The sequence below is a fragment of the Fundulus heteroclitus genome, unplaced genomic scaffold (genome assembly GCF_011125445.2).
Source record: "Fundulus heteroclitus isolate FHET01 unplaced genomic scaffold, MU-UCD_Fhet_4.1 scaffold_45, whole genome shotgun sequence".
NCBI lineage: Eukaryota > Metazoa > Chordata > Actinopteri > Cyprinodontiformes > Fundulidae > Fundulus > Fundulus heteroclitus.
The window spans coordinates 1,767,444-1,792,000 of record NW_023396868.1 but is presented as its reverse complement, the minus strand read 5'-3'; the positions used below and the strand labels follow the sequence as shown (position 1 = coordinate 1,792,000).

General features: G+C 39.7%; 2 protein-coding genes across 4 annotated transcripts in view; one reads left to right on the top strand and one right to left on the bottom strand.

Moving 5' to 3' along the window:
- Nucleotides 1-747: 747 nt before the first annotated feature.
- On the bottom strand, nt 748-17,052 carry ndufa11 (NADH:ubiquinone oxidoreductase subunit A11). Its single transcript, XM_012857567.3, has 4 exons — nt 16,888-17,052; nt 5,675-5,767; nt 3,818-3,940; nt 748-925 (listed from the first exon to the last, which is right to left on the bottom strand). Exons 1-4 carry the CDS (start codon nt 16,964-16,966, stop codon nt 813-815), a joined length of 408 nt encoding a protein of 135 aa, XP_012713021.3. The 5' UTR covers nt 16,967-17,052; the 3' UTR covers nt 748-812.
- Nucleotides 16,573-24,557, top strand: part of lrrc40 (leucine rich repeat containing 40) — a 71,452-nt gene continuing 63,467 nt past the window's right edge. Inside the window, exon 1 of one of the 3 annotated variants that reach the window (XM_036131668.1) lies at nt 16,573-16,630. In XM_036131668.1, coding sequence (XP_035987561.1) covers nt 16,588-16,630 — 43 coding nt within the window. In that variant the 5' untranslated portion in view covers nt 16,573-16,587. Of the gene's footprint in view, nt 16,631-20,440; nt 20,632-24,557 lie in introns of those variants that run through there. The other 2 variants (XM_036131669.1, XM_036131667.1) reach the window with 2 other exon arrangements.

Genomic DNA, 24,557 nt, shown 5'->3' with positions numbered 1-24,557 from the left:
GTGTGTCGTGGCCGACCCCCTTCAGTCTCTGCTACATTGGATCAGCCCATCTTCAGAATCAGACATACTTTAATAATCCCAGGAGAGAAATCGTTTCAGTACAATCGCCATAACATGAACAAACAAACATCACAAACATTTCTGCCTCATGTGGCACAGAGGTTAGGGAGTTCGTCTTGGAGGGTGCCCGGTTCGATCCCCCGCACTGACTGTCTCTGTCGTTGTGTTCTTGGGCAAGACACTTCACCCGCATTGCCTGCTGGCGGTGGTCAGAGGGCCCGGTGGCGCCGGTGTATGGCAGCCTCGCCTCTGTCAGTCTGCCCCAGGGCAGCTGTAGCTACTTACATAGCTCACCACCGTCAGGGTGTGAATGGTGTGTGAATGACTGAACTGTAGTGTAAAGCGCTTTGGAGGTCGTCAAGACTAGTTAAAGTGCTATACAAGTACAAGCCATTTACCATTTACAGAAAAGACCTAGGAAGAAAGCAAACCATATGAAAACAAACGGCGCAAAGAGGCCATTAGTCGAACTATGATAGCAGACCGGGCTTATTTCAGAGTCCCCGTGTAGCCAATGAGAGGTGGCACCGACTGGTGCAGCAACCCAGGTTGAAGTTAGATATAAAACCTGAATGCTGACACAGAATGGGCTGTTTATTAGCTGACTAATCAGATGACTGTGTTTTATGTTCATGTTATGTTCACTCGACACATTTTGTTTCCAGCTAAAAATGAAACAGACATTAGTTTAGATTCACAAGCATTTTATTACATTAAGCCTTTTTACAATGTTTAATCTGAAAGTCTGCCTCCTACAGTTTTGGTGGTCCAACAATCCTCCAACCTTCCATTTTACCAGCTTTTGTTAAAAAGGCCAGTGTTCCCAGACCCAGACATGCTGACGTTCCAGTCATGGCACTGTGGGCTGTGGGGAAATGAGCACAAACACCAATAGTTAGCCTGCAGTCATTTATCAACCGAACATTTCATCCTGATGTCACATCTGCACATATCTGCTTAAAACAAAAAGGTAAACCACAATTTTAAAGACCCAAAATAAATCTTCTTTTGTCTCAACATTATTCCAGCCAACCATAAGCTATATACACAGCTCAAAAACTAAATGGAACACTAAAATAACACATCCTAGATCTGAATGAATGAAATATCCTTAAATACTTTTTTTTCACATAGTTGAATATGCTGACAACAAAAATCACTCCACAGCATCTTCAGACTGTCATGTACTCAGTGTTTCATCTGTGAAGAGCACAGGGCACCCGTGGTGAACTTGCCAATCTTGGTGTTCTCTGGCAAATGCCAAACGTCTTGCATGGTGTTGGGCTGTAAGCAGGGTCCGAAATTAACAATCGCCAGTTGCCAAATGCAAGTGAATTTTCTGTTTGGTGAGTGAATTTCAGAGGGCTAGCTGCCACATGGCGAGTAAATGTTTGTACCAAATAAAAAAAAATAACATAAATAACAAAACCCATCTGGGCTGCGTATGATCCGTTCACAGCTCTTTTCATCCAGAGCTCAGTCTAGACCCGCCTATTACGGAGCTGTTTCAGCTTCTTTCACATTCAGAACACTGGATCAGAAAACAGATCTGCTAACCAGATGCATTCTAAAACGCCATTTAGTCTGTTTGTAAGTTTTGTTCTTATTTATTCTGCATTTTTTTAACTATGTGTGCTGTGTCTCTGTGTTTCGCCGCTCTTATTGCGACCACCCCCCCCCTTCTCGGAGCCAGGTGCTTTTATCAGCGGCCAGCCTTCAAAGCGTGAATCACTACGTTTATTTCTCCTTCCACTCGTACCAAAATGTCCCAATTAAAGTCAATAGGAGAGTCAGTAGCTGTGTTTCATGCTCTTTTGTTTTTAACGACACAGAACCAGCGGTGCTTCGGTGGGCGTGGTTCCTTGCGCTTGAATTCAGGTGCGCAAAATTACGTTACATATAATTTAGGTGCACACTTTTAAGGGTCATTTTAAGGAAATTGTAACATCAGGGGCTTTAGCTCAGACTAATTTTTCCTTCTCTCCCCTCTAAAGGAGCCCTTTACAGTCTTTATTTATGCATTTCCCTCACTGTTTATCCAGCAGCTGGATCAGCGTAAAGACGCAGCGTGAACCCCTGCGTGCTTTAAGTGTGGCAGCTGAGGGGAGAATGTTGGACGGTATAGGCTTGATGAAACTCTGCCTCATTCACTAATGAGACCAACATGGATATAATATTGATAATCTGTAGTGTTTTCTTATTGCCTGGATGTGAATTTGATAATTCATATCGTCTTTTATAATCAACTACAATATTTTCTTATCAAAGTCATGAAACAAAGATTTCTCTTCCAGGGTCCAGTCAACCACGCCCCTGAAAATTAACATAATCTCACCCTTAATTTTTATGAAAGTTTGTCTGGTCAGGATTAATATTTTGGCGGGTAAAAAATATGCCTGGCCGGTGAATCACGAAGTTATTTCGGACACTGGCTGTAAGCACCTCCACCTGTGGATGTCGGGCCTTCATACCACCCTCATGGAGTGTATTACTGATCATTTGAGCAGAAACATGCACATTTGTGGCATGCTGAAGGTCACTTTGCAGGGCTCTGGCAGTGCTCCTCCTGTTCCTCTTTGCACACAGGCAGAGGTAGCGGTCCTGCTGCAGGTTGTTGTCTGCTGATATACTTGTCCTCTGGTGGCGCCCTCATGCCCTGGACACTATGCTGACAGACCCAGCAAACCTTCTTGCCCCAGCTCGCATTGATGTGCCATCCTGGATAACTTGCACTACCTAAGCCACGTGTGTGGGTTGTAGACTCCCTCTCATGCTGCCACTAGACTGAAAGTACCACCAGCATTCAAAAGTGACCAAAACATCAGTCAGAAAGCAGAGAAACTGAGAAGTGATCTGTGGTCACCATCTGCAGAAACACTCCTTTATTGGTGACGTCTTGCTAATTGCCTCTAGTTTCCACCTGTTGTCTATTCCATTTGCACAACAGCAAATTAAATTAATTGTTAATCAGTGTTACTTAAGTGGACAGTTTGATTTCACAGAACTGTGATTGACTTGGAGTTACTGGTTCCCTTTATTTTCTGAGCAGGGTATTAAAATGTGGGGACTTACAAAAAATGTAATTCCTGCAAGCATGGTGCAAAACCTGAGTAAAGCTCTGTCCTCATCAGTAGTAATTTGGCTAACAGAAAGAAGTAACAAAAAGTAAAGGTCAAAAAAATGGTAAATCATATATTGGCAAAGAAAGACATGAGAATAAAACACACACGCTTCAGAAGGATGCCATTAGATTTTTTTTCTTTGAACCCCAACTTAATAATAATTAATAATAATCTTTATCATAGCAACATACATTCTAATGAAATTAGTTATTTGCATTTAACCCATCCCCTTGAGGAGCAGTGGGCTGCCATTGTTCGGCACCCGGGGAGCAATCTGGGGTTAAGGGTCTTGCTCAGGGACCCAGAGTAGCAGTTTGAGGGAGTTAACCCCAGAACCTCCAGGACACAAGCACAATGCTCTACCCAAGGGGCCACCACATCACAGTGGTAGCAGGACAATTTGCAAATAGTCAAATCAGATTTCTTTATAAACAAAATCCACTATGAACTGCGGTTTTACTCTGGCAGATGATGTGCTTCACTTGGTACATGACAACACATGGAAGGCAGACGGTCAAAGTTGCCTTAAACTTGACAACAATATACTAGAAAGACTGAACTGTTTTTTTAGTTGTGTGGGGGCTGAAAAGCAAAAACTAGCACAGTGGAATCCAAACAATCCAACCAATACTTACTCCTGGCTCCAAGGAAGATCCCTGAGGCACAGCCTCCAATAAAATAATTCAGTGGGTCATCTGGAGCTTCACGGGCCTGAGCACTGAGACATGTTGCCATTCCAAAGATGGCTCCCATAGAAGCTGGAAACACAAAACCCCAGTTCAACATAACATCAGAATGACCTTTATACTTCTCAGCACATAAACAACTTTTTAAAATCTGTGTTGAGTTATATGACTGAAAGCATAGGAATATTGTACTCAGCTATGATGCTCAAAGCATAATGTCCAGCACTAAATTTAGCATGTTCATGACCAACAGAACAAATCATTTAACAAGTGTTTTTTCCTACTCGGTATGATTTAGTTTTCACAGCTTAAGTCAATTTGCATTCTTTACATTCATCACAACAAATATTTCTTAAACTGGCAACCCCAGAGGAAAAAGTCCTTGGATGATGCTTTGTAATGTCCTCCTGGACATCAGTCAAAGTGTTGCCCCAAAAGCAATAAACAGTCCACCTGAAAAAACTTGACGGGGCACTTCATTTATATGGGTTTTCACAAATGACAACAAATTAGAACAGGCCAGTGTGCCACAGCCATATTAGGTTCTGACAAAACCAGAGCTAAAACCAGCAACTGCAACGTCTCATGAAGGCACATTTATTCGGCAGAATGAAATCATTATACGATCCATGACATCCCTCATCATCATGACCATAAACACACCACACACTGCACATCTGCTTAACTGTCTATGAAATGGCCTTGTGGTCCATAGGTTGTCAGCAGGAGTGTTGATGTGTGTATGTGAGCTTCAGTGTTGCCTTGTCCACTTATAAGTGAGTTATACTTATAAGCAGACAAGGCATTGGTTGTGGTTTTTTGGGCTTGTTTTTGAACGGGAAATTCAAAAACAAGCCCAAGGGGAAGTTGCTTCAAAAACTTTCCGTCTTCGCCCCCCCCCATACAACTATTTTCTGAGCAGGGCAAGTCCCGTCCTCTTCCGCGGGGGTATATATACACTCACCGGCCACTTTATTAGGTACACCTGTCCAACTGCTCGTTAACACTTAATTTCTAAGCAGCCAATCACATGGCGGCAACTCAGTGCATTTAGGCATGTAGACATGGTCAAGACAATCTCCTGCAGTTCAAACCGAACATCAGTATGGGGAAGAAAGGTGATTTGAGTGACTTTGAACGTGGCATGATTGTTGGTGCCAGAAGGGCTGGTCTGAGTATTTCAGAAACTGCTAATCTACTGGGATTTTCCATATGGATCATAGTTGATGCAATCAACTATGATCCATTTGGTGTCAAAGGACTTTAGGTAAATAGTTTAAAATACAGATTTTAATGGTGCATGCTGCTGCCCTAAGACAGGACAGTTTCAGGTTATTCTCTTTGTATACATGTGGGAGACTCGAGCACATCACGAGGACCATCAAAAAACTGATTATAAAGACATTCTGACAACAAAGATCTTTAAGGTCTCTTGTCCTTAAAGATCATGGAAAATCTTCTGATATTCAAGTTCTAAATGACTGAACTGGCAGGAGATGGTGGGCTAACACGTGCATGCATGAGAGTCTCCACAGTTATTGGTTAATGCAGGTGATCATGGCTTGCAGAAAATATAAACTCAAAATCCATGTACTTTTTAATTCAACCAGAAAGCAGGAAAAAATACTGAGGGTTTTATGTCACAACCTTTAGAGAGAAATCAGAAATACTAAACATGTCACCAGCTCTGAGTACCTGAAAAAAATGCAAAACTTGTCAGTATATAAGACATGGAGCTGCATTGATGTTTTTTTGTTCTTTCCAGTCTTGTGGATACTTAATATATATATATATTGGTGTTCTTACCCATTGTGATTGTTGCATTGGTAGCCCTCTGCACCGCCGCCAAGGCAGAGTCAGGCTGAAATGCAACTATGTGATAGGCTGAACCAACCAGACCTGAAAAACACAATGACAATGCATTTAGGACAGATTAACTAAAATTACACAAATCAAAGCTACATCCAGCACGCTTGGGAGATTCCTCCCAATGCAGAGAGCAGGGGAAGTATTGCTTCATTTGTTGGGGTTAGGGTCAATGTTTATGTTAGCTTGGGCTTAACAGCTGCCTCCTCCATTAAAACTATAGTTGGTAATCCTATTCAGTGTTGTGCAATTAGCCACAGAGGATAAAAATCAGACTAAGTTTAAAGCCGATGAATTGTGAGACTTTTACAGGCCCCCAGGGGACTGCCCATCACAGCAGAGGGTACCAACACCGCTAAGTACCAAGCCACCCTCGGATTTATCTTCCTCTTTGCCTGCGGACTCTCAAGGAGACACTGGGGCAACAAGCCACCCATACGGACGCATGGGGCTCGGAGACTCACAAGCATCTGCAGAGTCAACCAAGCTGAATAAAGTGTTTTCTGTGAAATTAACATCAAAATCAAATCAGCGATCTGTCTGTCTAAGCTTTGCAGGAGAAAGCTGACCTGGGAGCCGATCCACTATCCTGCAGGAGGGACGCCCACGCTGTGACCCTCCCCCCTTCACAGGCCGAACGGAGATCCAGGAAGGACCCTGTTGATCCCAGGCCTGGATTCACAGACCAGCTGGCCCAAACTGCTTTCATCCCTGCTGCCTTGTTGCCACAACCAGACAACAGACTTTACCCTGAAGCATCTCCTTCCAACCGGACCACCCAAAATCAACCGAACGAACACAGGCAGAGGTTTGGCAGAGAAGTGAATAGTGAAAGCTTAGAATAGCGTACCGCGCACGTGACGTCACCGTCTCAAGAGCAACGCCCCTTTTGCCGCTTTGGTAGGACATACAGGTAGAGAACGCCCGTAGCAACCAGCGATATGACCGACTTTACAGCCGTTAAACTTTCGACGATGTCCCAGGTGCACGGATTACTGGTCGAACTGTCGAAGAACACACCAACCTTCAGCTCAAACGATGGCTTGAGTGTCGAGGGCTTAAAATAACTGGAAAACGGGCCGAGTTGATCGAACGGTAAGCTTTGTTTTGTTTTTTTCCTGCGCTGCGTTCATGGCGTTGTCGGCCGTTTTTTTTGTTTGTAATCACCGTCCAGGGATCGGTATATGTTAAATGTTTGTCTCATTTGAAATGTTTTTGAGTAGGCTATCCTGGTAGCAGGGTATCATGTTAGCGCCTGCTACCATGATAGCATATATGCTATCATAGTAGCAGGCGCTTCAATATTAACATGTCGGCCACCAAAATACTCTTACCTGTTCACTACTTGATGTCGCTGGAATTAGGTCAGGATGTTCTTCGGTTGGGCCCTTTCCTCCAACAAAATGCTTGCTACATATGTAGGCCGACCGCACCGGTCCCAGCGCACACATTTCTCCTTGGCAGTCTTGAAGAAAACATCCTTCATATGCGGCCGATCAGCGTACCTCGAGTCGCTGTTGCACGTTCCATAGCAACAATGTTTAAAAACCATGGTTTTAGATTTGGAAAAAGCAGTCGTTTACCGAGTAAAACCAAGGGTAACGCACGTCTCTTTTACAGCGAAACAGCGGCGGACAATGCAAGCTTGCCCTACTGCGTACCACGTGATGTGACGTCATCGTGACGTTACGTTTCTAAAAATAGCTCGCTCGCGGTACGCTATTGTTCGCTTTTAAGTTTTGCTTTTGTTTTGTTTCAAAGTCTGACCAAGTTAAGCCAAGCTAACAGCGCTAGCTCCTGCTAAGGTTGTGGTTATAACAAACTTTATCCCATACACCGATGGGATATTAATATTGTTTTGTCCTGTCTGCTCATTACGACCAAATAGAGCTTAAAAGTCTTTTTAAATTAGCATAGCATGCCCGCTAGCATAGCGCTATTAGCCTCCCAGATAATATTAGTGCTACCACCTAGTCTATGCAACTACAGTTTGTTTTTTAACATGTTTGTTTCGTTTAGCTCCATCATCGTTTGATAGTGCTAAGAGCATTAGCACATCATTAATAGGGATGATTAATGTCGATCTAATGGTGTTTTGTGTAACTTTACATCAAGCTAATAACCAACCGTTACAGCTCCCTCTAGCTTCCCAAGTTACCAATTTGAGTCTAATTATTTCCAAGAAATAATCACATTAATAAAAATCGAGTTTCCTAAAAGTTATTGATTTTACAGGCCAAATCATTCCTTAAAATGTTGTTTTATCAAATGTTTTCTTTAACTTAGGATTTGCATTGTGAATGAGTTGGAATACCTATCAAATGTTGTTCTAAATTAATTAAGCTAATTTGATCTCATTCCACGTTCTTTAAGATTAATTTCGGTTCTCTTAGATCTGCATTGAACCAGGATTCACTGAATCATTCCGATGATGGTTTTCAAATATTTTATTTAGCCTTTTTATTTTGTGTGTACATAGTTCCTTCACTTCTTTTTATCTTGATCTTGCTTTGTAGTTTGGTTAAGTTTCACTAACCTAGTAGAGAGGATTTGTTGATTGAGACAGTGTTAATTCAGATAAACAGCATTATATAGTGGTGTTCATTTATTTCTGTTAAATGCTTGAATTGAAGAGAAGTTGTCACTCCTTTTTTGTGCAGAGTTTGCTTTTAAAGAATGCTAGTGCTTGAATCTTCAAGGCTGGACTATTGTAATTCTTTACTATCAGGAAGTCCACAAAATGCAGTTCGAAGTCTTCAGCTGATTCAAAATGCTGCAGCAAGAGTTCTGATGAAAATCAACAAGAGGGATCATATTTTTCCAATTTTAGCTTCCCTTCATTGGCTTCCTGTTAAATCAAGAATAGAATTTAAAATTCTCCTTCTAACGTATAAAGCCCTTAATAATCAAGCTCCATCATATATCAGAGCTCTGATTACCCCGTATGTTCCTAACAGAGCACTTCACTCTCAGACTGCAGGTCTGCTGGTGGTTCCTAGAGTCTCTAAAAGTAGAATGGGAGGCAGATCCTTTAGCTATCAGGCTCCTCTCCTGTGGAACCAACTCCCAGTTTTGGTCCGTGAGGCAGACACCCTATCTATTTTTAAGACTAATGTTAAAACTTTCCTTTTTGACAAAGCTTATAGTTAGAGTGGCTCATACCCTGAGCTATCTCTATAGTTGTGCTGTGATAGGCCTAGGCTGCTGGAGGACATCAGGGTCTAATTTTCTCACTCTACTGATTTCTACTGTTCTTCAGTCTACTGTTCTCCAGTTTTGCATTGTATTACATTGAAATGACTGTCGTCATTTCAGCTTTTAACTTTTTGCTCCCTCTCTTTTTCTTCATAGTAGGCCCACCTGGTCTGGCGTTCTGTTAACTGTGACATCATCCAGAGAAGACAGATCACCCGCTACTACCATCTAATGTAGAACAGATTACTAGATCAATGTGTGCTTCTGTGCTTTTTTGTCTCTCTTGTTGTGTCTCTGCTCTGTCTTCCGTAACCCCAGTCGGTCGAGGCAGATGACCGTTCATACTAAGCCTGGTTCTGGTTCTGCTGGAGGTTTTCCTTCCCGTTAATGGGGAGTTTTTCTTTCCGCTGTTGCTCCATGCTTGCTCAGTATGAGGGATTGCAGCAAAGCCATGTACAATGCAGATGACTCTTCCTGTGGCTCTACGGTTCCCCAGGAGTGAATGCTGCTTGTCCGGACTTTGATGCAATCAACTGGTTTCCTTATATAGGACATTTTTGACCAATCTGTATAATCTGACCCAATCTGTATAATATGATTGAACTTGATTTTGTAAAGTGCCTTGAGATGACATGTTTCATGATTTGGCGCTATATAAATAAAATTGAATTGAATTGAATTGAATCATTCCTTTCAATTATTGTGCTAATGTCAGCTTTGGGCTGATATTCACTGGACAATACCTAACAGACACAGTTATTTATTAAACATTAAATAACTTAAAAGCGTGGGTTATGGCACAACATTTTGGCGTCCTGCAGAGTGGGCATTTGTAAACACAGCTTGCGCTGCACACATGAGAATTATCACCTGTGACATTTTTTAGACTTTTGAAGAAAAGAAAAAAAGAAGTTAACTCCAAAATTTTCTCAGCTAGTGATAATAGACTGTACTACAAAAATAATACATTAAAATGCTTGAATCAATCAAGTTGTTTGGTGTAACCAACAGTCTGACAGTTGATTTAACTGTAAAGTTAATCTTACTGTCTGGACCAAATTTTGTTGCACATCCGAGTCCAGATGTGGGACTCATGTTTGCATAAACCACAATTCTTAAATTAAAAATCCAGTTATGCGTTTCAAAATTAATTCCCAGTCCAAAGGAGTTAGATGCTCCAATATCAAACGCAAAATCCTTGTCTAATGAGACATTTTAAGAGCTTATCAATGGGCGAGAGGCGGGGTACACCCTGGACAGGTCGCCAGTCTGTTGCAGGCCAACACAGAGACAAACAACTAACCAGTCTCTCTCACACACACACACACACACCTAAGGAGAATTTAGGGAGGCCAATTAACCAAACGTCCAAACAGTCTTGTTCTTGGACTGTAATGAGGAAGCTGGAGTACCCGGAGAGAAACCCAGTTTTTTTAAGCCTGGAAAAAGGTTTAAAATTTCCAGGTCATTCCAGAGCCTTTATTTGCACCAGGGGCAGAAGCGTAATATCCTTAAAAGAGAACTGTCTAGCACGGCTTGCATGTGCTGATACTGTAACTCCAGGGTACTTGTGTACTCGTGTGGCAATGTGCAGTTAAAACCATTGATCTGTTCAATAATTTTCAAGTGTTGTTCTATGAATGTAATTGTCTTTTGCTGCTGTTACTTGCAGTAAAGAACCCTGTTTTTGTGATAGCTCTTTTTGTTATGAAAAAGTCACCACTGATGCACTCACCTAGAAATTAGAAAAGACTATGTAGAAATTAGAGTAAAAGTAGTTTTGGGGGTTAAATTTTTGGTAGAAAGTGACAATTATTAAAACATTTAATATTTCATTTTGAGCTATAATATTAAAAAAAAAAAAAAAATCTATAATGCCCATGTAGTCAGGCAACCTTTTGTTGATTTTTCGCCTAATTTTTGAGGATGCACTTTTATTTACTTTAATACATTTTTTGAACTGAGGCTGACATGTGTATGTGCGTCTGAACATTTAAGAAGTTGCACTTTTTTCTTTGACCTTTGCTGTGGTTATTTTTGAGGGTGCACTTTATTTCTCTGACTATGTAAAGGCATCATTTTATATTTGATATAAATATTTGACTTCACAAATACCTTTGCAGTTAAGCCACATATCTGTTCAGTAATTTTCAAGGGATTCTCTTTGTATTCTGAATTGATTTGTGTCTTTTGTTATGTAAAGCAAATTACCACTTTTGTGTGTTGGCATAAAAAAACAAATATTGGAAGAGCCAAAAACCTTTTGTGTGCCGTTATAGATAAGCCAGAGCTACTAAATAATGCTTTTCATAGCTGCAACCAGCACAAGCTGCAGATTATGCAAAAACTATATTGAATATGAACTTATCAGTATCGGCCATGAAAAGCAGAAAATTATCGATATCGGTTGAAATTTCTAATATTGTGCATCACTAAAAGCAATAGCAATGAACTTCTATGTTTGTGTGAACATCTTTAAGATAATAGGAGAAAAATATAAACAGGACCTGTAGAAGTAGCCTGGCGAGGTCATTTCATTTTCTGAACACAATCTCATACCCCGTTTACACTACCCTTTTTTTAACCATGCCGAGACCAGTCCCAGCTCGGGAACTGAGATACCTATCGAGTATAAATGGATCGCAAACTGAACTGGAATGTGCCAGACACAACCGGACCGTGCTCTCTGATAAGAGCGCATGAGCAGACTGCGTCATCTCCTCACAGTCAGCTGACTAGTTTTGCGGTTTCAGACGTTCATAATAATACTAGCTTCCTTACCGTACCACATGGTTTCCTGTGATGATTCTGCTTAGCAGCGTGATGAACCTCAACGTCTGTCATTGTTTCCTGCGTCTGTAAATCCTTATTAGACGTTCGTTTCCATTATCCACGTCTCAAAAGCCGACTCTCTCAAGTAAATTCACCAAAGATTGCCTTCTTCGTCTGACTATCCCCAAAAAGCAATTATAACCAAGCATAACTTCCTGAATGTTACGGGCGCCGCCATTTTGATTTGCTTGAGTCCCTCCTTCAATACACCAATTCACGCGTGACGTCAGCGCTACATCCGGGTCTCGCAGGTAGGCAACAACAGGACTGTTCTCGCCTACCACCGTGACAAAACGGGTGAATTAGAGCTTTTAGCTTTTTTATTTTTTAAATCTAAACAATGCCTACCACTTGTTGTGCTGCCGGTTGCACACAGAGGCATTCCAAATCATCGGATGTACGTTTCTTTCGTTTACCGAAGGACGAAGAAATATGCAGGCAGACACTCCCAATGGACTGTGGGAGCCATCACACCACGACAGAATTTGCAGTCTGTACTTCATCTCCGGTAAATACAACTTAATTCTCCTCCAGTCATTGTTCTACTTAAATAATTATATAAATAAAAAATAGGATATATACTTCAGTCAAGACGTAAACATTTGTTTCATAATAATATACCTACATGTACAATGTATGCAAACTCTCTGGCCTGAGTCTGTGAAAAGGATTAATAAGATAAAAATACCAAAATAATCCTTTGTGAAAAATGTTTTTTTTTAACCTACCGGTGGCGGGTCTTCCTCTTTGCTGAGGCGCTGTCTGTGTCCGACTCCGCTTTCGTATGTTACACAAACATGTCTGAACACGTCCTGATATAAAATAATTGTAGCTGTCCAGTGGTTTCATAGCTTTCATGCTCTCTCGTGTGTACTGGCCTGCCGTGTTTATACGGTAGCTGTATAATGTCGCCGTACGGAACACTTGGCCAGCATTTCACAGACTCGCTTGTGATACGTTATCTAAAGAAAAATACGTTGAGAACGCCTCATGTTCTTTGTTTGCGTCCGCCATTGTGTTTGCCTTTTGCCTACCAGTCCGGCGCGCATGCGCGAAAAACCCAGATCAAAACAATAACTGGTCTATCCTAGAGAGCAGTAGTACTGTAGGTCGTCACAAGGAGGCGGGGAATCGTGCTAGGATAATGTGTAAACGGTCGTCAGAACCAAGCTCGGCATGGATCGGTTTAACAAGGCTAGTGGAAATGGGGCTTCAGACAGAAATGGCTGTCACAGGCGTGGCGCAGTGGTTACCGCGCACAAACCATGTTTGGAGGCCTTAGACATCGATGCAGCCGACCCGGGTTAGACTCTGACCTATGGTCCTTTGCCGCATGTTTCTCTACCCTCTCTCGTACCCCCTTTCCTGCCAGCCCACTGTATGACAAACGAGCCACTAGTGCCGTAAAAACCTTAATAAAAATAAATAAAAAGCCATCACATAATCTCTCCAAGAAACCCACAAAACCGTTGTAATGGATAACTTCTATTTGACATTTCCTTTTATTAAAGAAATTTATTATAAAAATAAAAGAAAAATGTTTGTTTTGTCAACAGAATTCAGCAAAAAACAGCTCTACAACAAAGCAGAAGAAAAATCTTTGATTTTATTTTTCTTAATTTAATAAGAAAATTAAGATTTACTATGAAAACACCCTTTTTAATCAATATTCTACCGGTTTGTGTATCAATGACGGTACTCATGTCAAACGCAACAGCTGAGTGGAGCTCCTTCAGCCTCCATCTGGTCTCCAAACAGCATCTTAATCAGCGCTTCATATCCACAAACAGCTGTCTGATGCCTGGAGCTGAACAAAGCGCACCGCAGCTTCTGCTTTGCCAGAGACGGAAAGAAGGGTTATTATGGAAGATTCTAAGGAGATTTGGACTTGGTAATATTTCCCACATAAATAGGTCACATACTTGTAATTGACATAAATGTTACTTTTGCACATGGATTTGTCGCTGTGTTACAAACTTGACGTTTCCGTTGTTTTAACAATGTGTGATCTTAATTGGCTCTGCCCTGTGTATTACTCCGCATCTATAAACCCTGTGTGCTGGGGTGACGTCAGCGACTCTGCGCTTGTTAAACACTAAATTGATAAATCAGTTATTGAGATTAATAAAAGCTTTGTTCATTTCCTGGTGTTTTCCCTCAAAGTAAACTTTGTTGTTAACCACCTTACTTGAATTTGGGGGCGTCTGCAGGATTATATTTGGAGCCGGTGCACAAAGCGCACCTGACCAACACTACTCCTACGATATGATGGACGAGGCGCACAAAATTAGCAACATCGTATTACAAACCTGCAGGTCAGGTCCTCAACCAAACAAGTATGGCCCAGTGCTCACGTCGTGACACACTCTCACAAACAAACAGAGATATGCCTACATAGCCTATTTCTCACAAATTACTATAATAAAAAGGAAGAAAAATCCTATCCCTACACACCAAGGTTCACTCCTAACCCCAATTCGCGTGATCATAAGTCTGCGTTATGCTGGGGAGGAGGAGGACCGAGATTCCCAGGTGCAGGCACTGTGTCTGTGACATCCAGGACAGGAGGTGAAGCGACATTTGCTCCATTTCTACTCTTTTTGACAAATGTTATATATAACCTGTCCATATGCTTATTTTTAGCTTCACTGCACAGTCACAGTAAGTTAATAGAAAAACATCAGCAGCCAGATAAAGACGCAAGCAAACTCACCAATTCAATTTTAGTAAGGACGTATGTAGGTCAAATAATTATTACTTTTTTTTTTTTTTTTTTTTTAAATCAAAGCAAAATCAGGTAGGCCATGCAAAATCTGTGACAGTCGTACAGCTGCAGGAGCCCCGAATCGTTTTCTTTACTCACCATCCTCCTGTGTTAGAAGACCGGGCAAGTTTGTTTCTGAACCGCAGAAACTATGTCTGTGCACCAGTGTAGATTATTTACTTTTGTTGTGGTCAGAATTTATATATCTGTGGCTTTTATTAATGATCACCATAAATGTCCTAGATAACAATGACAGGTGAACAGTGACACAGAGAAGTGATTTATTTTACTTAATAAACTCAGATAAATACCTTTGCACTCATTTCTGTGGAAAAAAAGCACCTTCATATCCCTGAGCGCTGCAGTTACATAATTTCCATTTCAAAAAAGATTTTCTTGTAAATTACTTTTAGACTTCTTTTGAGATCAAAAGGCTACACATGAACAGTACTGTGACAAAAATGAGAATGTGTGCCTTACTAATGCTTACTAATAAAGTGCAAGTTAAAGAAACATCCCTATGCACCAATCCACCCCCCCCCCCCCTCCAAAACAAAAAATGTATTGGGCAGCGCCACTGGGCGTAGGGTGTATGGTGAGTATTGGGACAGGGCCAATGTCTATAGCACAGGCGGTACACCATATTCTGCCACCACCGGATTTTGTGACTTTAGCGTGACTCTGGGAGCCGCTGTTGCTTTTTCATAGCGTGATTCGGCCTAAAGAAGAAAAAGTTACGCCAAAAGTTCCAAAAGTTACACCAGAGAGCATAAAGATGTCTATAAATGTCCGGTGTTGTGCTAAATTCAGTTCCCCTGTGGAATCTGTTCCCCCATGTGTCGGGAGCGCGCATTGCAGCCAGAGAGGCGGGTCTGACCGCTTTCACGGCGCTTCTTATCGATTTCTCGATAAAACAACTCGTATAACATGTCAAGGTTGTAACATGCAGTTTAATCGGCAGCTGTCGTTTACAAAATTGTAAAATAAAAATGAATAAACGCTGTCTTCAGGCAGCTGAAATATCCATTCTCTCCTCTCCTCCCCCATAACTTTGGGAAATAAAGAGCAACTGTCTCCAAATTCTCAGAAATTGTTACGTGTGATAGCATGTAGTGTACTAGAAATGTCCTTAATCCAGTATTCTGTCATATTTTACATTACAACGGGATTTACCAGGAAGTCTTCATTTTAGTGCCCTGCAATCAACCAGTTTCCATCCTCTTATTTCAGCGATAGAAAATCATAAATACACACTACGTGTTGGAATACTCTGTTTGGTGGCTTACTTTTATTTGTCAGGCTTAAGTGACAAAAGTTGGTAAAGGCCGATTATCTTGGCGTTTAAAATAAATAAAATAAGAAGACCTCGTTTATTTATTTTTATTTTGTAAACAAAACCTGCCGATTAAACTGAATGTTACAACCTTGACATGTTTATGAGTTGTTTTACCGTGAAAACGGCTGCAATGCGCGCTCCCGACACAGGGGGAAGTGAATTTCGCCGGTACACTGGTACCATTTTAATAAAAACTGTAATTGCCTCCTAAACTACGGCCACAGACGCGTTTATTTTTACTGTACTTCCATGTCCAGTTGGTTAAGAATTAGACTAAATTGATTGGATCCGCTCTAAAGTCAAGTTCCCGAAGCAAGAGGAACAAATTTTATATCCGAGTGAACACCTTTGGACCGACAGCTGAGGCCAACACGTCTGACCCATCATCCCCTGAACAGACGCGCGCACACGCTGTGGTTCTTAATCATTTTAATCTGTTCTGTGACGTGCTGCAAATCATGCACCACGTCACAGACATTGCAGAAAAGAGAACGTTCTTGTACAATTAGATGTTAAGCTGAAGTTTAGGGGGTAATGAAAGCTTTTAACAAAAACCCGGCCGGCACCCTTATGATCTCACTACTGGCGTAACTTTTGGCGTAACTACTTCTTCTTCGGGCCGAGTCACGCTATGAAAAAGCAACAGCGCCTTCCAGAGCCACACCAAAGTCACAAAATACGGTGGTCGCAGAATGGCGTACACAACACTTGATCGGGGATTTGAACATGAGGATAGTCACAGAAACAACCGGACCCAGGAGATGTAAAGGTCTGCAGTAAATTCAAACTAAGCTCTTTCAGCCATCTTCCTAAACTTCGGCTCTGGGAACACAACATTGGCTCTCTGTAGCTTTGCAACTCTACAAGTGAATTCAAGTAACCATTACCCTGCTTTAATTTTCACCAGCTAGTTCGGGACAGCGCTGCAGGTTCTATGAACCCGCTAGCTTAGAAGCGATAGCATTAGCTGCTCAGGCCGTCTGCTAACCCCTCCAAACAGTTCACCGTCTGCAGCCTAACACTTACCCAGAGCTGTGCCCAATTTGGTGGTGATCCAGGTCTTCTCCACGCAGTCAGTCCCATCTGGAACATCCCAGTACCCCATCACGATCTGTACCTACAGGATATGCCGTAGCAAGGTCAACATGGAAGATATCGCGTGAAACCTTCTTCTTCTTCTTCTTCTTCTTCTTCTTCTTCTTCTTCTTCTTGAATTTTATTGGCGGTTGGCAAAAAACATTAGGTTAGCATTACCGCCACCAACTGGTATGGAGTGTGGACCACATGACAAAAAAACCTATATCCTATTATACAACCTAATCTGTTTCAAAAACTCAAATATAACCTGATATCCTCTGCTTCCTGATTCCTTTTGCAATAAATCGACAATATCAAGTTTCACTTCATGTTACTAAGTTTCCTTGTTAACTCGTTTCTCTGAATCCAATATTTCCTACAATTCAAAATGACATGTTCCACAGTCTCATCTTCCCCACAGTCACATTCCCCTGTCTGATGTTTCCCTATCAAAAATAATGATCTATTCAATCCAGTGTGTCCCATTCTAAGCCGTGAAATAATTATCTCTTCTCTCCTGTTCCTTTCTGATCTTCTCATTGGTCCAATTCTCTTTTGTATTTTATAAAGCCACCTTGCATTCTTTTCTTCATCCCATAACTTTTGCCACCTCTCTTTGGCTTTTTGTTTAATTATACCCTTTATTTCTATTATACCAAAACTAACATTAATGTCTACCCTTACCTTATTTGTACTCTCCTTAGCCCTCCTGTCTGCCATTTCATTTCCTTTAATCTCGTTATGTGCCGGAACCCAAACAAAATGTACTACTAGCCCCATCATATTTATTCTGTAAAGTGTTTGTTGTATTTCAATTAATATATCAGGTCTACTGTCTGACTGATTATTTTGCAAACTGACTAATGATGAACTAGAATCTGAGAAAATGATAGATTTTAATGGTCTTACCTCTTCCACCCATTGAACTGCTAAAAGCAAAGCTAGCATTTCTCCTGTATACACTGAAACTCCATCACTAATCCTTTTTCCTACCTTAATATGAAACTGTGGTATAATAAATGCTATCCCTACCCTATTAGATGTATTTTTTGATGTTAACGGAACTGTCTGACATATATCTAACTGATTTAAATTAATTTCATTAACTTTAGTGTTTATTACCCATCCAAAGCTCTTTAATTGTTTCTTTTCCTTTTCCCATCCAGGTTTAAGCACCTCTAGTGTTGGATGATCCTTCCTTTGCCCCTGTAAATTTGACCAGTAGTTTAATGATAATTGATCCCTTCTAACTTTAAGAGGCATTTCTCCCATTTCAACCTGTAATGCTGCTGTTGAAGATGTTTTAAACGCTCCAGTACATATCCTTAAAGCCTGATGTTGAATAATATTTAACTTATGGAGGTTTGTATCTGCTGCTGAGTTATAGACTATGCATCCATAGTCAAGTACTGACCTGATTAACCCAGTATAAATTGCTTTTAATGATTTTCTATCAGTTCCCCACTCTGTTCCAACTAAACACCTCATTATATTTAGTACCTTTCTACATTTATCAATTATTTTCTTAACATGCACACCCCATGTCATTCTTTCATCAAACCACATCCCAAGAAATTTTAATTGTTTAACTCTTTCCAATTCCTGACCATATAATTTTAAGTTAGTTTTTTCATCAACTCTTTTCCTTGTAAAAACATTATTTTAGTTTTCTTTACTGAAAATTTAAAACCCCATTTATATGACCGTTTTTCTACAACTGCAATTGCTCCCTGAAGTTTCTTTACAATAAAGTCTACATTTCTTCCTCTTTTCCACATTGCTCCATCGTCAGCAAATAATGAGAATCCCATTCCACCCTCTATTTCTTTAAACATATCATTAACTATCACTGAAAATAATAACAGACTTACTATACTTCACTGTGGTGTCCCGTTTTCTATTTTCAAACTCTCAGAATAATCCTTCCCTATCCTCACTTGTATTTGTCTTTCTTCTAGAAAATTTTTAATCCATCTAAACATATGACCATTTATACCCATTTTTCTAATTTTAATTAATAACCCTTCCCTCCACATCATATATGCTCTCTCAATGTTAAAAATACTGTCACAACACTCTCTTTATTCACTTGGGCCTTTCTAATTTCATGCTCTAAGCATAAAACTGGATCCATTGTACCTCTACCTCTCCTGAAACCACTCTGATGAGACGATGTAAGTCCCTTACTCTCCATATAATATATTAATCTTTTATTTATCATTTTTTCCATTATTTTACAGAAGTTGGATGTTAAAGCTATGGGTCGATAATTTCCTGGTTTTGACTCATCTTTCCCTGGTTTTCTCATTGGAACAATCACGGCTTCCTTCCAACTCTTTGGCAATTCCCCATCTTCCCATACCCTATTATACATTTCTAATAAAATATTTTTAGAAGTTTCACTTAAATTACTAATCATAATATAATAAATGTTATCTTTTCCAGTAGCTGATAATTTATATTTTCAGTTCTGTTATTGTAAACAACATGTTCAACGGTTTACTTGTATCTTGTATTTGCTCTAATAAATCCTTGTTCTCTAAAATAGTCTTTTCTCTTCCTTTTTTCCTTCTTCACTAATATTTTCAGAGCTATGAATTTTAACAAAAGTATTTACCAACATTTTTGCCTTTTCTCTGTCGGTAACTGCTGTTATTTCTCCATCATTTAATATTGGATATCCACTCACACTTTTAATCTCATTCATCCTTTTAAACGTTGCCCACACCTTAGAAATATCTGTCTCCCTTCCTACTGAATTACAGAAATTCATCCAATAATCTCTTTTTGCATTTTTAATAATTCTTCTTACAATTGCTTGTAATTTCTTATAGTTATTCAGATTCTGAAAGTTGTGATTTCTTTTGAATAATTTGAAAGCTTTATTTCGTTTCTTGATAATCTCCTTACATTCTGATGTCCACCAGGGCACCAACCTTCTTTCCCTTCCCCCACCTTTCTTCCTTATAGCCTGATTAGCAGCTTCTATGATAGCATTACATATAGAAACATTTATTTGATCAATACTACTGCTCATATCCACTTTTAACATTTTCATTTCACTACTATTCCTAAATGTTTCCCAATCTGCTGACTTAAAACACCATTTCGTTACCCCTTTTATACAATACCTTTCTATATTTAACTTTATTTCAATCATAATAGGATAATGATCACTTCCTATAGTTGTTTTATTGATTACTTGCCATGAACAAACACCTGCTATATAGTTATTCAATATTTAAAGAAAACTAAATTATATCATAGAATTTGATTATAGAAGGAGTGAATTATATAAATGAGTAGAATATTAAGCTAGATAGATAGATAGATAGATAGATAGATAGATAGATAGATAGATAGATAGATAGATAGATAGATAGATAGATAGATAGATAGATAGATAGATAGACCATTAAGAACCACACTCCATACCAGTAAGTGGCGGTAATGCTACTTAAAGTTTTGCCAACCGCCATAAAACTCCACAAGAAGAAGAAGAAGAAGAAGAAGAAGAAGAAGAAGAAGAAGAAGATTCACTCAAAAAAATGTCCCGATTCAAAAGGACAGGTAAAGTGGACAGCCTGTGTGGTTTTCGAGCCACGAAGTTGGAAGTAACTATTCCTTACGGGCTGCTAAAGGCAGCCAGGAAAAGCGGGCAGCTCAACCTGTCCGGGCGAGGCTTGTCAGAAGGTAAGCATACGTCGTTGAAACGTCTCTGTTATGTGGGAGAAAGAACGACCTAACCACAGACGCACATTGAAAACGGTGCGGGTTGCGGTCCTGATCCACTTCAGCTTTGCCGCAAATCCCGACTCACTGCTCCTAGGGAAGCAGCTGTGGTTCCAACAAGCTAACGGCCGCATTACGAGCCATCAGACGGACGTTACGGCTCAGTTATGGTCGTGCTTCTTGGCGCCGCGGGGACTCCGCTCACAGCCCGCGAGGCAAGCGCTGTCGGCGTTCCCTCACCTTGGAATGGAACAAACGTCAGATATTGTAATAACTTACCCTGCAGTTGAGCTCCTATCGCCCTCATCAATGACTCCATGGTGTTTCAGGTCCTGTATCATCACTATGGAGCTACCGTGCCATGTCGAATCTCGCACGTTATCAAGTGAGAATGCTATACAGCATTCTCACTTATTAAGTTCCTTCACGTCTTGATTATTATTCCGTACGTTTTTCGGCATCTAACTACTCCTGCATACTTCAACCGATTTAAACAATTTTCGTATCAAAACGTTCAGCTCGTTCACGACATTACTGCTATGTCTTTTTGTAATTATAACTTTTATAATATTTAAAATATTTAACTTTTTGTGCGTTTTTTGCTCTCATTGAAAATGAATGGAAAATCCTTCGAATTCTTCAAATATTTCAACTTTTTGACATCTTACTGCTTCAGCCTACTTTCAGCTATAAACGTCATTCAACTTTTAAAATGTAGTAATATCTTTTCGCTATTATGGTATGTTTCAGCTTTTTCATATCTTTCACCATTTTCGTATAGTAAGTCTTTAAAATAATTTTGGCTTTTCAAGAAATTCAGCAAATAACATGCGTTGCTATCGTCGTCAAGGAGGCTCTTTTAGAGTGCGCACTCTAGAAATTCAACAAATTCTTCTTCTCTGAACAACTTTCTCTCACTCGCTCAAATTTCACCCTATCCACATAAATTATACATCAAAACGTAGGAATTTTTGTCTGGATTCGGAAAATGTAACCATCATTGGTGTGGGATTTATAGATTTTTCGCAAATCACCTCAGAGCGACACTAACCCGAAACCTTCCCCATTCATATGGAGCGGTTTTCAAAAATGACACCTGGAAATCCAAAACATCACATGTTTTCGCATCGTCACTACTCCTAAACCGTTTCATGTAGAGGCGTGAGACTTTCACACATTCATGTCCCGACCCTTCTGGCGCTCACAAAAGAGAAATTTTGTCGATAAATGTTGCGGTTTTGCCGCAGGAACAATTTGTTCGGGAGTAGCGTTTTGGGAAAATGCTAAAACAGGATCAGACTTCAATCTCCCCAAATGAGGCACTTTTCTACATCGTCGCTTCTCCTAAACCGTTTTATGTACAGGCATGAGACTTTCACACATGAATGTCCCGACCCTTCTGGCACTCATAAAAAAAGAATTTTGTTGATAGCTGTTACGGTTTTGCCACAGGAACAATTTGTTCGGGAGTAGCGAATGTGCAAAATCCTTAAAACGCTTTGGAGCTTCATTCTTCCACATCATCCACTTTTTACATCGTCGCTGTGCCTACACCGATTTTTGTACAAACCTAAAAATGAACTCCATAGTCCTCAAAAGCCTGCTGATACTCAGAGTGAAAGAATTATTTTGATATCTCTTATACTTTTTCAGCTAGAGCGATTTGTTCGGGAACCTTTTTAGAGGATTTCTGAAAATCGCTAACAATTCCCTTTATATCATAATTTTTTATGCCTTTATTAAACTTTTTCCAGCAAAAACCGATAGCATGTCTTCTTCCCCTATCCGTTAAGAATTAAACGCTGAAAAAATTACATCTCTACCATTTACGGAACAGGAGATATGGAGCGTTGTTTGAGGCAAAGTTCTCCATTATAATCCAATAGCAGCCTCTGACACAAAGTGTCTGCACTTCGGTAGACGGCCCGCTGCAGCTGTGTCAGTGAGTTTCCATGACGACGGAACTCTGAGGGCCAGAGGGAGAAGCTCCATTCGGATAGAATGGCAACTTTCAACATCCCCTGCAGTGGCTGTGATTAATGTAGGAGCCTGAAATTCGCACAGTCACTTCCTCTTAACATTTTAAAATTTTCAAGTGACTTTCAGCTATGTGTCACTTTTCTTTCCCACTTTAGATGTCACATGCTTTCCTATTGGGCCTTTGCTTCCAACAGGACCTGGCATGATGCCCAGACACGACCCAAATGGCCAATACAGCACCACCCACCTGTGGGAAATGGTGCTACTGACCATTTTGGTCAAATGTTGAGTTCTGGGCCCAGATGTGGTGAGGCTGAGTTTGCTAAAGGAGGCGGATCTGACCCATGAACTTTGGTCACGTTTGGTGACATTAAGTATTGGCACCCCTTTTTGAGGCACTTCCCAGTACAGGATTTGGACCAAACTGACAGAGTACAATCACCAGGTGATACTGAACACAACCTTGTTAGCGGCTAACGGTTAGCATGTTGCTAACCGGAAGTAGCTCTAGGAAGCTCGTACAAACTTCTGCTTCACAGAATCTGTACTTCCTTTAGAGAGAAATTTTCTAGTTGTTCTTAATCTTCAAATTCTTCAAATTTTTCAAATTTTTCAAATTCCTTCAATTTTTTTCAAATTCTCCAAATTTCTTCAATTTTTTTCAAATTTCTTCAAAGCAAAGGCGGCAAAGGGCGGCAAAAAAGCAAATTCCTTCAAATTTTTCAAATTCCGGCAAATCAAATTCAAATTCAAATTCATGAAAATTTTAAAATATCTTAAATTTTTCAAATTGTTCCAAATTTTTCAAATTCCTTAAATTTTTTCAAATTCTTCAAATTTTACAAATTTCTTCAATTTCTTCAAATTTTACAAATTCTTCAAATTTCTTCACATTTTTCAAATTTTTCAAATTCTTGAAATTTCTTCACATTTTTAAAAATTTTCAAATTTCTTCAAATTTTTCAAATCTTCAAATTTCTTCAAATTTTTCACATTTTTTCAAATTTTACAATTTTTTTTTAAATTTTTCAAATTCTTCAAATTTTTTCAAATTCTTCAAATTTTACAAATTTCTTCAATTTCTTCAAATTTTTCAAATTCAAATTTTTTCAAATTTGTTTAAATTTTTTCAAATTCTTCAATTTTTTCAAATTTCTTCTATTTCTTCTGCATCTTCTCCTCAAATCATTTTGCAGATTAGCATTCTCACTCGCTGTTGCGTAGGAACAGCTTTTTCTAGTTTATTTTATGGTTTTGTGAAGCGAGACGAGCTCCATATCTTCCGAGGACTTGGTTCAAGGCGTGCTTCATGTGTCTTCGTCAGTAGAATCTACTACAAAAAAGCAGCACTTGAAAATAGGGGTGGGCGATATGAAGAAAACCTAATATCCCAATATCTTTGGGCTATATCATGATACACGATATATATCGCGATATGTTCAAATAACCTTGAATAACAAATGTTTTTAGCCAAATATTGCCTAAAGTTGCATTGGTATATCTCATGTTAACGTGTCAATTTTTTTTGTTTGAAAAATTGATTGCAAAATAAAAATCAATTTAAAAATTTTAGCCATTTTTTTTCCACCACAGCTGCACATAGAAGATTTTCACAAATTACAATATTGTCACATTAAAGCTCTTTCATGGTCAACACTGGACCTTAAAAAACAGAACATCCCAACGGCCAAAAGGAACACCAAGGAAAAATCTGACACAAAATACATTTGAAATAAAAGGTATCATAAAAATGAGACAATCCCAAAAACAAAAGCTTGTATTGTGACTATAAAATAAACTGACCAGTTGCAGCTACATATTCAGAGCATCTCAAAAATATTTCCGTTGCTCTTTAGGTGCTGGGAAATTTTTAAACAAACGTTTTTTCTGTCATATGGGATTTGGCA

What these genes read in the sequence shown, in the direction of transcription:
- ndufa11 (XM_012857567.3), bottom strand. Translation starts at nt 16,966, where the DNA reads ATGGGGTACTGGGATGTTCCAGATGGGACTGACTGCGTGGAGAAGACC. An exon ending in CAAATTGGGCACAGCTCTGG is followed by an intron (nt 5,768 to 16,887) that starts GTAAGTGTTAGG and finishes TGTGTTTTTCAG; the next exon opens with GTCTGGTTGGTTCAGCCTAT. An exon ending in CAATGCAACAATCACAATGG is followed by an intron (nt 3,941 to 5,674) that starts GTAAGAACACCA and finishes TTGTGTTTCCAG; the next exon opens with CTTCTATGGGAGCCATCTTT.